This window comes from Etheostoma spectabile, chromosome 18, assembly GCF_008692095.1.
Source record: "Etheostoma spectabile isolate EspeVRDwgs_2016 chromosome 18, UIUC_Espe_1.0, whole genome shotgun sequence".
In the NCBI taxonomy this organism is placed as follows: domain Eukaryota; kingdom Metazoa; phylum Chordata; class Actinopteri; order Perciformes; family Percidae; genus Etheostoma; species Etheostoma spectabile.
Genome location: NC_045750.1, coordinates 24,262,662 through 24,278,828, shown reverse-complemented (window position 1 = coordinate 24,278,828; position 16,167 = coordinate 24,262,662). Strand labels below are relative to the sequence as shown.

General features: G+C 41.6%; 1 protein-coding gene across 2 annotated transcripts in view; it reads left to right on the top strand.

Annotated features, from left to right (window-relative positions):
* Window positions 1-1,032: 1,032 nt before the first annotated feature.
* Window positions 1,033-16,167, top strand: part of mfsd2b (MFSD2 lysolipid transporter B, sphingolipid) — a 22,702-nt gene continuing 7,567 nt past the window's right edge. Inside the window, exons 1-9 of one of the 2 annotated variants that reach the window (XM_032543540.1) lie at window positions 1,213-1,261; window positions 1,430-1,435; window positions 2,044-2,409; window positions 7,200-7,325; window positions 7,425-7,549; window positions 10,667-10,790; window positions 12,818-12,896; window positions 13,034-13,215; window positions 15,469-15,559. In XM_032543540.1, the coding sequence (XP_032399431.1) occupies window positions 2,068-2,409; window positions 7,200-7,325; window positions 7,425-7,549; window positions 10,667-10,790; window positions 12,818-12,896; window positions 13,034-13,215; window positions 15,469-15,559 (1,069 nt within the window). In that variant the 5' untranslated portion in view covers window positions 1,213-1,261; window positions 1,430-1,435; window positions 2,044-2,067. Of the gene's footprint in view, window positions 1,262-1,429; window positions 1,436-2,043; window positions 2,410-7,199; window positions 7,326-7,424; window positions 7,550-10,666; window positions 10,791-12,817; window positions 12,897-13,033; window positions 13,216-15,468; window positions 15,560-16,167 lie in introns of both variants that reach the window. The other variant, XM_032543542.1, reaches the window with a different exon arrangement.

The window sequence follows — 16,167 nt, the reverse complement described above, 5'->3', positions numbered from 1 at the left end:
GATAGATAACTAATTGGATTAGATAATTAGATAACTAATGAGCAACAATTGCTTCCTCCATTTTGGTCGAGGTCAGCACTGTTAAAGACTCATTTTCAGGTCAAAATATGCACAGTGAGCCTTTAATCTCTGCGATTCCATCGTAATGAACTTTATTTTCCGGCTAAATTACCAGTTTTAATGTCGCGACCAGGTGTTTTACTGAAAGGCATTGCCCAGTTGCATCATGGGACAATGAAGGATACTGCGATTTTTGGAGCTAAACCCATTCTGGGAACTAAAAGTCAACCAAAATTCCCTTTATCCTGAAACAAAGTTTTTATTCTTGTGAGTCCCTCAGTGTTGTGTACAGTAAGTGCAACAACAAACCACTGGAGTAGGTACCCCTTTAAGTATGCCTACTACACACACACATACACACACACTGGGCAACCTCGTATTAGAGTGTAAAATCTTAGCCTATGTAACACTAATTTAAAATCTACCATTAAGTACAAACCAACTACACCTACATAGGTCCTATTAGGAACTATTTTGCAGTGGAAATATGCAGCGTGGGAAATATGTAGTTAGATGTTTGAGCACATCCTTGTTGAGTTTTCACACACACACACACCTTTCCGCCTCTTTGTTCCAAATAATTGCACAGGTCATTGTGCGGGACGGAAATGAAACCCAACTGCATATTAGACATTCCGCGTGCACCACTTAATTAAAAACGACGTATCGTGATATGCACGACCGGAATGTTATCAGCACGGCGATAATAATCGGGGATCGGCTTTTCACACGGAAACAAGAACATAACCAAACATATTGATGCATATCTTATATCAAGTGTAGAATAAAGTACTGGGATTGTAGGATTATCACATCCGATTAAAAATAGCCCAATGATGTCACTAGGCCTATATCCCACGGATAAAACACTACATTATCCTTTGTGAAATGTTTTGGGAACAATATTATGTGTGTTGCATCGTCTCACTGCAAGGGTTTCCCGTCGTCTGCCATAATCTCCCCACAGATGCACACGGCCAATCCGGTTTAAGTGTCATACAGCGTGACGGCCGCTGCAGGGCGCAGCTCCGTCACTGCAGGCTGGAAACCAACCGGGAGCGGAGACGCGCAGAGCATCTCCATCGTCCGCAGTCTCCTTCTCATCCTGCCTGCCTGCCTGCCTGTCTGCCTGCCTGTCTGACTGACTGACACATCACTGCATTGATCAAAACTGACCAACTCCAACCACTGACAGCACGGGGTAAGGTTGTGTTTTCTCCTTCTTCTTTTTTTTCTAGCTTTAAGGTTCTTATCAGGTGTGCAGAGTCAGAGTGGTTGTTTTATGGACGCACTTCCAGTAATAGTGTGAGGGGCAGACAACACACTCCTGCACGGGACATGTTCGCGTTTTTTTGTGCGTTTTGTGCCCCTGCTTGGTCTTTATTCATTGGCCAGATGTGCAAGCTGTCAAATATAGTAATAGATGATGGTAACATGACTGATATTTGACTTTTAATAGGCTGTATATTCAAAAAGGTTGCTTAAGCTAGACTGTGAGGATGTGTGTGTATGTGCGTGTGTGTGTGTGTGTGTATGTGTGTGTGTGTGTGATTTCTTGTGACATTCTCCTACGTGTGTTTATGTGTGTTTTTTCATGCATCCACAGTCTTTGTCTGTGTTTTAATGTTACTGCATTCTTTTACTTGTATGTTGCAGTACATGCCTGTTATTGAGTGTGTGTGTGTGTGTGTGTGTGTGTGTGTGTGTGTGTGTGTGTGTGTGTGTGTGTGTGATTTCTTGTGACATTCTCCTACATCTGTATTCAACTTTGCTCTTGTGCATTGTCCCATTTATGTGTGTTTGTTCACGCATCCATTGTCTTTGTCTGGGTTTTTATGTGCCTGCATTCTTGTGCTTGTATGTTGCAGTACATGCCTGTCATGTCATTGAGTGTGTGTGTGTGTGTGAATGTGAATGTGTGTGTGTGTGTGTGTGTCACCGCCACCACTGCCTGTCTGACTTTGCCCTTCCCTCCTGTCCTCATTCCAGAGCAACAACAGCATGTGAATGGCGGCAGAAAGCGGCAGAGTTGTTACAGAGGAGCAGGAGGAGCTCCCAGCCTCTGGAGCCGTCACTCACGTGCACCACACACACACCCGGAGTCAGAGCCACATCCAGTTTCAGCCTCTGACACACACCCCCCAGTGGCAGGCTCCTCGTACTCTCGCTCACACGAGGAGTCACAGTCACACTCACTTCAACACTCCCTCGCACACACAGTCGCAGAAGTACGGCTGTCGCCTCACACACAGTCTCTCAGCCATGGCCAAGGGAGAGAAGGGAGCGCAGGGCCCTGCAGGGAAGCTCATCAAGCCAACCGAACCGCTGTTCCCCAAACCTCCTCAGCAGGTAAGCTCACCTGTTTCTGCTGCTTCTTTTCTACGGTTGTTATCTGTGTGTGACCCTTGCTTGTACCCTTGCTGCAAAGTGAGACACAAAATCTGAGTGAGATTGTTCAATTTCATCTGGTGTTTGTGGCTTAGTTTGGCTGCGAGTGACTTCACATGATTGGATGGAGAGGGGGAAAAAAAAAGATTGAAAGTGTGATCTCTTTAGTCGCTTATCTGTCTGGGATTAATCAGATGCATTGTTTTCCCGCGTGAACTGTAATCCACCAGTGGATTCAGTGCGTGAAGTTGATTGTTTTCAGTTGAAAAAAGGTTATCTCCATTGATGGGATGATTGCTTTCTTTTGCCTGATCTGTGAACTCACAGTAAGTGATGAAGACAGTTGTAATCACAGCCGTAATAGGAAGCATGACAGCGACTAGACAGTAGAAAGGGATGACTCACTCGCAGAAACAACTGCTCTGACATTCCTCTAATTTTTTTGTTTTATCTTATGTTCTTTATCTTAATGGGTGATTGCTATTTGAGTGCTAGAAGGTGATAAGTCGTTGAAGCGAGCACATCTTTTGTGTCTTAGAGTGTGTTTTATTTTACGTGCCGATATGTGTTGAGATTGATGCTCTTCAGGATCTAATGGCCTGTGCAGGGTGTAAAGACAGAGAAGCAAGCCTTTACAAAGGTGCATTGGCAAGCCATTACAAAGGTCAAAGATCTGTAAAGGGGCTTTGAGTTTGTGAAAAGCGCTAAATAAATTCAATTTATTATTATTATTATTATTAGGTAGATACCACATTATGCAGACAGTTTCAAAAACTGTCGTAATGCAATACTATGGCAGTTAGTCACTCGTTTTCTGTGTGGCTACATTGACTTAGGTTTCCCATGAAACAGCATTACATCACACGATCTAACCAGTTCTGCAACTGCCTCATTTCTGCCAAACCTCTGTCTAATCTGCAGTATTTCTTTATTTTGACTCAATGGATTTGACACACGGTTTCAATGTTATTACAAACAAACCATTTTGAAGGAAGTTTCCCCCGAAGATGGCAGAACTAGAGAATCCACATTCACATAAGAGTAGTGGATGAAACATGGCACACTCGATTGCATTTTCTTCAGCCAATTTCCTGGAAATGAGTTTGTACTGTTGAACTATTTTCTCAGTATAAAGACTACGACTAAAGTTTGTATTCGCCCCAACCACCTCCTGACCTGTCCATTCATACTTGGACCCTTTCCTTTCTGGATGTGTGTACTGTACATGGAGCTCTCCACGGCTCGCATAAATGGAGCCCTAGGAAAGACCCGGGGCACTTCAGCATTGCTGAATGCTTAAAAGCCAGGCGTTGGATTTGTGCTACAGCATTCTCGGGCCTATCTGTGTGTGTGTGTGTGTGTGTGTGTGTGTGTGTGTGTTTGGTCCCTTATGTCTTCCTGTCAACGCCTCTTGTTTGTCTGTGTCTGTTTCTGTGTGTCCTATTTGCCAACTGCAGACATCATTATTGCTGTTTGGTGTGTCTCCCTCATTCCAATACTTTTCTTTATGTTGTCATCTGGAACAATGTTTTGCACTTTTATTTGGCTGTTTAAATAAAAAAAAATATGTGATCACAGAAAAAAAAGGTTTGTATTTGCCCCAAAGACTTTGCTGCTCCAAGATAGTACAAGACTAGGATCTGAAGTGGACACAATCTTTCATTTTGGGTTAGCATTGTTGTCATTAAAATCAAAGGGCTGTGGCTAATTGTAACATGTCTTTAATATACACAGCAAGTTCTCTTAAAACTACAAGTTTAACCCCCACACTGTACATAGTACTAAGGCTGCAAATGTGCAATTCATTTTTTTTTTTTTATGTGATGAGCTAGATAACACTAGAAAACCAGACGTTTTAAATTGACTTAAAGTCAATATGAACAAAACTAAGTCTTGCATGTCAGGACCACAAAAGGAATTACAACTTAAATTACAATTGAAGTTGTATTTCTGAGAAAAGTCCAATGATGTCGGATTGGACGACTGAGTGGGACATTATAGATGAAAGCGGTTTCTCCCTCTGTGAATGAGACTAAATGATGGATCCATGGTCGGTAATAACTACAGTAATAACTTACCCTAACTGCCACATCAATTTTCACATAAAGACCCTCCTGATTCCTCACAAAAGTACAGAGCTTTGTCAGATTTTTTTTGGAGGTGGACTAAAGGACTGGCTATAAATTCTGTCCCCCTTTAGATGTTCTGGATCCATTCCCTGCGGGTTTTGCCATCAAAAACCTATCAAAAAAGCATCACCCGGCGACTCTTGACTTTTTAATTGCTTGCTTCCATCAGTGACATAATCAAACTTTTTTCATTCATACTAATGATCCATAATCCTAATCAGAATCAGAATCAGAATCAGCTTTATTTGCCAGTTATGAAGACACATACGAGGAATTTTTCTTTAATGACAGCACAAAGCTACTGTCCCATAACTAGATATGAACCTGATACCCAGAATTATCAGAAAATCCTTCAACAAATTAACATTTAAACAGCTTTATTGCTCCATTTTACCAGCTTAACATTTAACACCATACGCTCCATGTGCACATTTATTCAGGGAATATAGCTGAGCTGGCTCTAGTGGTTTTTCTCTTCCTCCTTTCTTTGCACTAGAATTATCCTCAATCCTGATTTAAATCACTTGCCGAGCAGTTCAGACATTTTAAATTGTTTTCCCTCTAGCGGTTAAGGATTCATTAACTTTAGAGATTAGTCTTATCTGTCCTTGTCCCTTGCTTGTTGACAGTCAGAACTTCGCAGATGCTCCCTTTAGTCTCAGCCAGTGTTTCTGCACGTGTGTGTGTGTGCGTGTGTGTTTGAATTGTGTATTAGTGGTGCTGTTTGTGCACCCATACAACAGTGGAAGGGATATCCTGCTTATTGTCTTTGATGATAAGAACTAAGCAATGGAAGATTGAGAGTTAGTGTTTAGAGGGACAGTTTAGAGAGAGAGAAAGAGCGTAGTGCTGGATGCACTGGAGTATTTTTGCACATCATCAGTTAAGCAGCATTCTCGAGACACCACAGTCTTTAATTGCTCTCTCCAATTAGGGGTAATTGCAGTGAGAGTGGAAGAAGAAGAGAGAGTTTTGAAGTTGAAACCACAGCGCAGCCTTTACTTACCTCTGGCCCGCTTGTCTCGCGATTGAATAATTACACACCTCCCTCCTGGTAATTGTCGTTCTCCGACTCCTCCATGTTTTCGATGGGGCAAAAAAAAAAAGGAGGAAGAGAAAACGTGGGCCGGATAATAACAGTGTTGGTCGCGGCTACATTTACTTTGGTGATTTCCCCTTTTTATAAAACTCTAAGGAGAGTAGCTGTGGGCCACGTGAAGCTGTAGGTGTGTGTGTGTGTGTGTGTGTGTGTGTGTGTGTGTGTGTGTGTGTGTGTGTGTGAGTGTGAGAGAGAGTGTGTCTGACACAGAAGATTACACAAAAGGGGGGGGAAAGGGAAAGGTTTTGCACGGCTCCGGAGACAGTCGTAAATATTGGGCTCCCTAGACTGTGGTGTCTCGTCTTATTCATGTGTGAAGATGAAAGCTTACACACATACACATACACACACACTCTCACACACACACACACACACACAGTCACGTGCCTGATGGTTTTGGCAGAGCATGGTGGGGTTTCTTAGGCTGCTCCATGTGCCTCAGTGTCTGCGCAGACAAGACCAAAATACAACCAGCCAGCAGGGGGTCTCCTTCTAATCCTCTGTAATCTGTTTTACTGTAACACACACATCATATGCACGAACATATTATACATGAGCATCATTTGTCTGCTAGAGAAACCTATCATTTACGGAGACAAAACTACAGGAAGATCGATGATTTAAGGTTGTCCTGATTGTTGTTTGCGTGTTTTTTATGGAGTGGAATTTATATAGAAACAGATCACCGTCTACTCATCCCGCCACATACAGCATAGCTACAGTGTTCTTTGCATTTCACTGAATCATTCACTGAATCATTCGCAGAATCACCGAATCATTACGACATTAACATGAGAAGGGATGTTATTTTAGGAGCACCTGAAATAGAATTCGAAAGGATTCAGACTATGAATGACTACACGATTCAGTATTTATGAGTCATAAGTCTGTTCTAATGGCTTCATTTTTTTTGAAACTGACACACCTTGCTTCACACTGGTGTGTCTGGGTAGTATTGTCTAAAGTTTAGTTAGGAATTTTCACCAGCCCTTAAGGAATTTAAAAAAAGAAAGTTAGTTTAGTTAGTTGGATTTAAGGGCGTTCATTAAAATACTATATTCCCGAAACAGAAACGTACAGTTGATTATGTTATGACTGAATCATCCATGCATGTTGGCTATCAAAGTGACACATTTTGTATTTATACTCCTGATTTCCCATTCCAGGAATGAGTCGGATGAATATGATACTGTATACTGTAAATGCATGCTCAATTTAAACCAAATATATTCTTTTCAATAACATCTATTGAATGAATGAATGGTTAGCATGAATTTGTAACTTGCAAACAATGTGTGTCCATAAATTCATAACCACGTTGAAAGCAATGACCACATAATTAGTTTAAACCTCAACAGTAAGCACTCATAGTCCATTTTTCAGTGGGTGGCACCCTCCTCTGCTGTTCTTCATCATAATGCTTGCAGAGGAGAAAAGTTGATTTGCTCATTAGAAGCCTGACCTGCAACGCCACTTTTATCTCATCCCCCCCCCCCTCTCCTTTGTCACTTTTGTCTTCACAGACTGATTTGGGCCAGAAGTTGACATTATGCAGTAAGCTGTGTTTCGCCATCGGCGGCGCGCCCAAGGAGGTGGCCGCGAGCGCCACCGCCTTCTTCCTGCAAATCTACCTGCTCGATGTCGCTCAGGTAACGGGTTCGCGGACAAAGAGAATTCAAATATGGCTCCTGTACGTGAATGAATGGGCGCGTTTTTTAACTCCAGTCTGTCCCTGTTCTGCTCTGCAGATCAACGCCTTCCAGGCCTCCATGGTGCTGTTCATCGGTAAAGCCTGGGGTGCGGTGAGCGACCCTGTTGTCGGATTCCTCATTACAAAGAGCAGATGGACCAAGATTGGCAGACTCATGCCCTGGTGAGCGCCCCGCTCACACTACGAAGGCAACCTCATTGTCATTTCAGTCATCCTTTCAGTCATCATCCTTTTCTTGTTATTCCCTACATTACGTTTTTTTGTCCATTGGCTCAAATGTAGGGCTAGGGAGATCTGACAAAATTAGATTCAAAACATAGGATTGCACACAAATACTGATAATAAGACTAAGGGAAGGACTATTACTGTTTCTTAAGATATTGACACAAAAGAAAATTATGAGCAATGTAAAAAGTACAAATGACTTACAAAATTGTGTTTTTCGACTGTAACCTGAAAAAGGATGGCATGTAAGCAAGTTGAATAAAAGAAGCAAACTAGTATTTTTTTTAAATTTATCTTAGCTTACAAACTTGGGATAGAGGATTTTTCATCCTGCTGTTGACATACAGCTATAGCTTGCGTAAAGGACTGCTATTTGTCGACAGATTGTGAAACTTTTGTTGCTTTGCTCCCGTCTCTCAGACATAATTATGGCCGCTGCATCATGCTAATGTTTATGCAAAATGAGAACAACAACAAATCCTGTGCTCCAGTTTCGGCTGGCTTTATAAATATTCTCAGGCCTGAGCCTCTCACCTGAGGATTGGGCTGAATAAATAGCCTTTTGTGCTTTAATTACACTGTTCCCGCACTCCCTCTGATGAGCTTTACACACTGTATACTTCAAGGGCGTGAGCTGCCTTTTGAGGACAGACAATAACAGACAAGGAAGTCCATCGGCATTCTTTCATAAATCGTTGCTACCGTGCTGCTCGTTGACATTTTATGACATGTATGTGACACCTCATTTCACATTTGGGCATCATCCGTCATCATCATTTTTGTCTGCTCGATATCTCACAGCCTTTCAGCGCAATTTAACTTTGTGGCTCTATGATTGTGGATCACATAAAGCTATTACCATCCATTTTCATAAATCCCCTTTTGCAAAGATGATTTTATAAGCGGCATGTGTGCAATATATTGTCTTTTGAACTACACTTACTGTAATTACATATTCAGTATCTAATGCCCACTGCATTATAAAGCATAGATTACACACAAGCTGACAGAGCTGGAGGTGGACCAAGTCCCCTGTGGCCAGCCAGCCGCGCTCAATAGCAGACAGATGCTGATGGCTGTTAAATCAGCTTTGATTACCCACGTGGAGCTGTAGGTGTGTGTGTGTCTGTGTCTGTGTGTTTGTGTGTGTTATACATGGGTATTTTAACGTGTGTCCGTCAGTGTTTGTGATGAGATGGCAAGACACTCCCTCCGTTTTGACCCCGTTTGGAAAGTCCCCTCTGCCCATCCAACAGGAAGCGTTTTCCCCCTCTGGCTGTCCCATCTACCGCCTAATGAAGTGATTTCTATCTTGGAGTTCTTTAGGATGGAGTCATTTGGCCCAAAACGCCCTCTTGGGTACTGATCTGTTTATTATTTTGTGATTGGAGTAATGCGCAAACCCAGTGGCAGAAGCTTTTTTTCTCCCATAGAAAATGAGAATGACAAATTGACAGTGATGGTACGTCAAAGTACCAACACAACAAAGTCAAAATCCTCCATTATAAGTAGCAATTAGTCCTAAGAACCTAAAGTAAAGGTATGGTATTATTATTAAAGTATTATCAGCAAAATACTACTACTTATTTGGCCCTTGGGACTGATAAAATACAGTATGTGTATTAGGTTGTTTAGGTTTTAATTAACATGAAATTGTATTAAATTAAATTACAAATACATATGTTTTTTAAATCTTAATTTGGAAAGTAAATCATGTATTGGAGCACAGTGTTTCCCTCTTAAATGTAGTGGAGTGTATGAAAACTACTAAACCCAATATCAACTCGCACCCACCAGACCTCTGCTACAGTCAATCTGTTCCACTGCACACCATCTAATTAACATTCTGCAAGTGTCCTGAACAAGTCAGAGAGGAGAGAAATATGTGTGCCAGCTTCCTATCAACCCGTCCTGGCTTAATTAAGACTGTGCAGATTATCGGGACAGGTGCAAGTAAGTGTTCACGCATGCCTGACGCGTGAGAAAATACGGGTTCGGCGCATGTGCCTGTGTTGCCTCTCCCCCCAAAAAACAGTCATCTTGCAGGAACATTCTGACCGCCCCATTCATCGACCCCGGGGGCCCTTTCATCGCTTCCCATGACCAAGCGGTCAATACTGCAGCACCAGCGTTGTCGGCTGCCTTTGTTCGAGCAAACAATCAGGAGGAGAGTGAGGTGGGAGGGCTGGACGATGCTAGAAATGACCATTCCCTGCCTCTCTCTCTACCTCTTTCTCCCACTTTCTCTGTTTATGACTCTGTCTGCAGAGCGGGTCAGAGTTCAGAACCCCCCTGCAGGTTTTGTCACAGTCACCAAAAATGCCAGCAGTCAACCTTTTTCTACCTGCAGATGTGCTGATGTTACAGCTGCTCCAGGCTCTGAACCGCACGACTGACATTCACATTTGCTCTTTAACGCAAAAGAAGACGAGGTTGAATGATATATTGGTGTTTGCAGAAAAGTCATACGGTTGGTCATCCGACCCCCCCTGTTTTGCTTCATTTCAAAACACACAGCTGTTTAACCATAATGACACATACCAGTTGTTTACCTATGAATTAAACATGGCCCACGTATCACTTCAAGCTCTGGGAAAAGCGCAACACAGCAGAATTGCTTCATGCTGTGTTTGCTTGAGTGTGTATTGAATACCCGTGTGTGTCTGTGTGTGTGTGTGTGTGTGTGTGTGTTGATCTTTTAACGCTATGTGGCTTTGAAATATTGTGGTATTTCCCTGCTTGCCCATCCCTCCCAGGACAGATTCCTATCATACTTCCAACAACATAATCATTTAGCAGTCAGCTTAGCCTCACTGTAATCTGCTAGAAAATATGGCCTGATTTCAACACTGCACTGCTATGAATATTACATAACAAAACCACTGTCATCCCTACTCTGATAGCTTAAAATGGCGATGGTGGCTGCTTGGAGATAGCTTAGAATCGTAATAACTTGAAACAAAACATGAAATGTAATTAGGATAATTGTATCTGAATATAAATTATGATATTTGTGCTTCAAATGAACCCCTGGCATATGTCTGTGTTCTCCAGGATGGTGGGATGCACTCCGTTTCTGGTGGTCTCCTACTTCTACCTCTGGTTTGTTCCTCCATTCATCAGCGGAAGGTTCTTCTGGTACCTAGGCTTTTACTGCCTCTACCAAACCCTCATCACTGTGAGTACCAATGCTCTTCTCACAAGTGCATTTGATGTTTAAGAAATCAAAAATGGCGCAAGCATGCTTCAGATCCCTCAGCGGGACTTCACATGCAGTGCAAGCAGGTTGCAAGTGGAAGATAAAAGCTCTGATTGAGGCAGTGTGCCGATCGAAAATTACATAACATATAGATAAAAATGCTGCAAACAACAAAGTGGAGATGATTACAGTCATCTCATGCCAGACTATGGCAGCTCCCAGTAGGATTTACACTTTGATTTGTGAGACGTGCAGGAGATTAGAGCCCAGAGCTCTTAGATACCTCACCTCAAAGAGTGAAGTGTAGTTATTTAGGTTGCCTTTTGTTATTATGGTCCCCACCATTCATCTCTCTCCCTTTCTGCTCTGGGGTAACCCATATAACATGTGCTACAGAGCGTGTGGACCGCTACAGCCACACTGCGGCGAGCTGTAATGGCATGTCATTCTAACTACTTGATAAGTATAGGCTCAGTTTTGCCAGGAACCTCTCGCTGGGTAAATGCTGGTTACCACTTTTAGCCTTCCTTCATTGTCTCTGGATGTGTGTTTGTGTGAAGTTAGCTGGGAGAGGCCAGCTGTTATCACTCAGAGGGTCACAGTCTGTAAACAGAGGTTAGGATGCAATACATCCTCTGTTGATGTAATCAACCTATAATGACCTATTATGGGCTTCTATCAGATCTATTAGTTCTCACTTCCATCTGTAGTGGACAGTTCAAGCAGGTTCAATTCTATAAATGCTTGCATACAGTAATGGCTCCATAAATGACATGCTGTATAGAACCAGTGGCTGAAGAAAATCCTTTCACGGACGCGTTTATTTTCGTCGTGGCTTCCGCAGTGCTGACTGAGCCCTTGTGGAAATTACAAAGTGAAGCAGGACTCGGTTTGCTTGCCTATTCTCTGGGAGAGGTGGTGAGGAAGGACAAAACAGAGAGCTGAGGTTCGCCAACATGGAAACGGCAGAGATTGCTTTTGATGTACATATATACAGTGTGTATTTTGCAATTTCACAGGAACTTGCAGATAAAAGACATCTAAAGATATCATGGGTGTTGCCATTGGATTTTGAGTCAAAGATTGGATTCTAACAGTGGGAAGCCATGCTGGCGGCTCTGTCAGGCTGAGCTACAACGCCAGAACATGCTCACAATGACAATGCTAGTGTTTAGCAGGTGTTATGTTTCCCATTATTAGTCATAAAACTAAGTATTGGACACATTCAAGTTCAAGTTTTGACCTGATGATAGCACTAGATGTAAAATTAAAGGTCCCATATTGTAAAAAGTGAGATTTCAATTATCAAGCAGGTCAAAGAGCTACATACAGTAAACACTGTGAAAGTATGAAAACGCTCAATCGATAGAGAAATGCTGACGGCCCGTATTCAGAAACTGTGCCTTTAAATAAGCCGTCAGGACTTCTGTACAGTTAGGATGTCAGAACTATACTATATGTAGGTAGAAAGTGTCTCTACAGTGCCGTTACAGTCTGTATGGGAGTATTTTTTTGAAAATTAAAGTATGTACAGTAAACATGTCCTAGTAAGATCCCAAAATAACAAGTATGAACCTAAACGTTAGCAGGATATGTGACCTTCACGGGATGGCCAAAGTGATTATAATTCATTCTGAAGGGAACATTAATATGTCTACCATATTGTATGGCAATCCATTCCCACACAAACAACAAATGTCAACCTCATTGTGGCGCTATAGGAAAGCTCAGGGGATCGCCATAGTCATTAGGATTCAACATGTGGGAACCATGAATATCTATACAAAATATCATGGCAATTCATTAAATAGTTGCTAAGATATTTAATCTGGATCAAAGTGGTGGACCGACCAAGTAGGGCCATGCTGCCAGACTGAGAACTCAATAAAACTTAAAATGAATTGTCTTTCTCCACCTTTGTGACCCTTGTGCGACGGTGTGACTGCTGCTGTGCCGGACTTGTTTTTCTACCTGAGCCGTGACTGTGTCTTTCTGCTCCTTTGCAGTGCTTCCACGTGCCTTATTCTGCTCTCACCATGTTCCTGAGCACGGACCAGAAGGAAAGAGACTCAGCCACTGCTTACCGTAAGCTCTTTTAACATGAAAAATACAGTTGTTTATGCCTCAAATGCTGAATTAATCGTCCTGTTTTTTAAGAATGTGTGAATTACTTTAACTAAGTGCTGGAAACGATTGCTGGATCTTTTCTTGTGTGATGCCAGGAATGACAATGGAAGTGCTGGGGACGCTCGTGGGCGCTGCCATCCAAGGCCAGATTGTGGCCAGTGCTCACACTCTGAAGCACTGCCCGCCTCACAACATGTCTGCCGGTTACCTCGGCAACAGCAGCGGGGCAGAGATCGTCACCAGACTGGTGCGCTCCCAGGACTACCTGTCACACTCGGTAAGTGTCGCCCGTGCCAAACCAGGAGCCCAGGTGTGCTCAAAGTAGGCCACAGAGTTGCTTTGAAAATAACTCGGACTGTCATCAGCATTCTCGCTTGACTTGGATCTGCGTTGTGTGCTCGAGGCGGTTCACTTCTGCTAAATACCCGGGGAAAAAAGCAACGCTGAATGAAAAGGAGGACTGTTTGAAATTGGGTCCATATTTACAGACTGTCTACAGGTTCTGACATCCAAAATGGCCTCATGTATTAACCCATGAAACCCACGGGATTGAAAGGAGACGCCACTGTGTGATATCTGAACCCAACATCCTGAGCCAGCTCCCCTCTTATGACCACAAAGGGGGTTCCTCCCTCACATCAGGCTCCAAACTGTGGCCCCCACATTGAGGGGTCTTCACAGTCTGCAAATGATTAGGCCTATTTATATCCCACCCACAACATTTTGAACAAGGCACTCCAGATTCAATACGTTGGAAGCATTAGTCTGTTACATCAAGGTGGCTGCAGCTTGGCCTAAAGATGGAGGGAAAGCAACATCGCATCCACATTTCAGTTTGCAGAGCTGTGAATAAACACGAGCGCTGCTGTGAATCCATCATGGGATTTTTTTTTTGTGACGATAAAATGAGTCCAAACTGTCCTGCGTTTGGATTTTGGTCGCACCGCAGCTATTTGGGCTTCAAATGGTTCTTTTCCAACGGATTTTGGGTGAACCCCTATCAGGGCGACCCGGCTCACCACGCCAACCCTCTGCAGCCACCCGCTACATTCCTCCGCGGTCGCTGGGGAGGGTGGCACACCGTCGGAAACAGGGAGCGTTTGATGTGCATAAATAATAATGAACCGCTGGGCTGAGCCACATGGAAAAATAGCAAACAAACAGAGGCTGTTTAAGGCAGAGAAGTTCCTGTCGGGGTATTGCATCAAATGGTGAAGGCTGTATTTTAGGAGACACACGTACTTGAGGTTTCCTCCTGTTTATGCTTGTGTTTGTACAGTGAAATGCGCAGTTTTAACTGATGTGGATAACAACACAGAAGGTCTTAGAAGAACTGAAAGAGCAAAAAATCCATGTAGACCTAGCTACCAGTTGGGTAAAAACTGACACCCACTGTGACCATATCCAGAATGGATGTACAGCATGTTGAAATGAAGCATTTTCATTTAATTTCATTTATTTAGTTATCAAACAAGCAAGGCAAGGCAAGGCAAGGCAGCTTTATTTGTATAGCTCATTTTAGCAACAGGGCAATTCAAAGTGCTTTACACAAAATCAGTTAAAATCTAGTTGACAAATTAAAACAGATGAAACACAAGAATAAGCAGTTCAAAAAGAAAAAAAGAAAGATAAAACACAAGAATAAGCAGTTAAAAAAATATAAAATAAAAACAGATACAACACAAGAATAAGCAGTTAAAAAATAAAAATAAAAACAGATAAAACACAAGAATAAGCAGTAAAAAAATAAAAATAAAAACAGATAAAACACAAGAATAAGCAGTTAAAAAATAAAAATAAAAACAGATACAACCAAGAATAAGCAGTTAAAAAAATAGAAAATAAAACAGATACAACACAAGATAAGCAGTAAAAAAAAAAAAAAAAGATAAAACTCAGGAATAAGCAGTTAAAAAAATAGAAAATAAAAACAGATAAAACACAAGAATAAGCACTTAAAAAAATAGAAAATAAAAACAGATACAACACAAGAATAAGCAGTTAAAAAAATACAAAATAAAAACAGATACAACACAAGAATAAAAGTTACAGTGCAGTGTAAGAAATTTAAAGACAAAACCAAAAATTGAAAACCACAAAATCAAACACTAACAATCTGAATTTAACACAAAAAAAACACAAAAAATTAAAATATAAAAGGATTAGTTTGAGAATGAGCAGGCGGAAGCAAATTAATTGGTCGTGCCCTTATTTCACAAAATCAGATTATTACAAAGTAAGTAGATAAGAAAATACTGCACACAATTTTTCAGGACTTACAGTAACTAACAACAATACAATATACCTTCACAAAATATCTTTACATTCTACATTTAACAATTCTGTTCCTATGTTGCGGTCTATTCCTTTCTGTATTGATCAAGTTTTTAATTTTTTTTACTTGAATGTTCTAGGCATTTGAGAACATTATGAATTAAAGATTGAAAAAAAAGGCTAAAAATCGAGTGGATTGTGCGTTGCTGGGTAAGAAGTGATGGACTGACTGTGTGTGTGTTCTTTCTCTCTGCAGAAGAAGGTGTACATGATAGCTGCTGGCGTCGTGGGAGGAGTGTTCCTCGTCTGCACGCTGGTGATGTTCCTGGGGGTCAAAGAGAAAGATGGTGAGGCTTTTTTTTCTATTTTGGGGTCTGAGAACTGTAGTAGTAAAACAATTAAAGCATAATCAATAATTATATTAATCAAGGAAGTGGTTGTCTTTGACCATTGTTATTTGAATTCTGTCTCAAAGGCGTGAGCAGATCTGACATGTGATGATTTGGCTGCCCTTCTCCTTTTTTACAACATTGTAAAATGAACCTTTTTTTTGGGGGAGTTTTGGACTATTGGTTACATAAAACAAGCAATCTGAAGATGTGACCTTCTACATTTTTACATTACATTGCATGTCATGTAGCTGATGCTTTCATCCAAAGAGACTTGCAGTTGTGTAAATGTCAGAGGCCGCACGCGTCTGGAGCAGCTATGGGTTAACCCTTGTGTTGTCTTCTCCAAAATGTTTGTTTTGTTGATGCTTTTTATCGATTTTTTTTGACTTTTTCTTACCATTTTGTCCCATTTTTCAACATTTTGACGCTTTTTTTCAATGTTTGTTGACACACACTAACTTATTAACTGTAGTTTTACAGTTATTATTGGAATGTATGGTCAATAAACCTCCTTTATAGGAAATTATATATGTGTTTGAGTTAGAAAAGCAGAAATTAGGAAT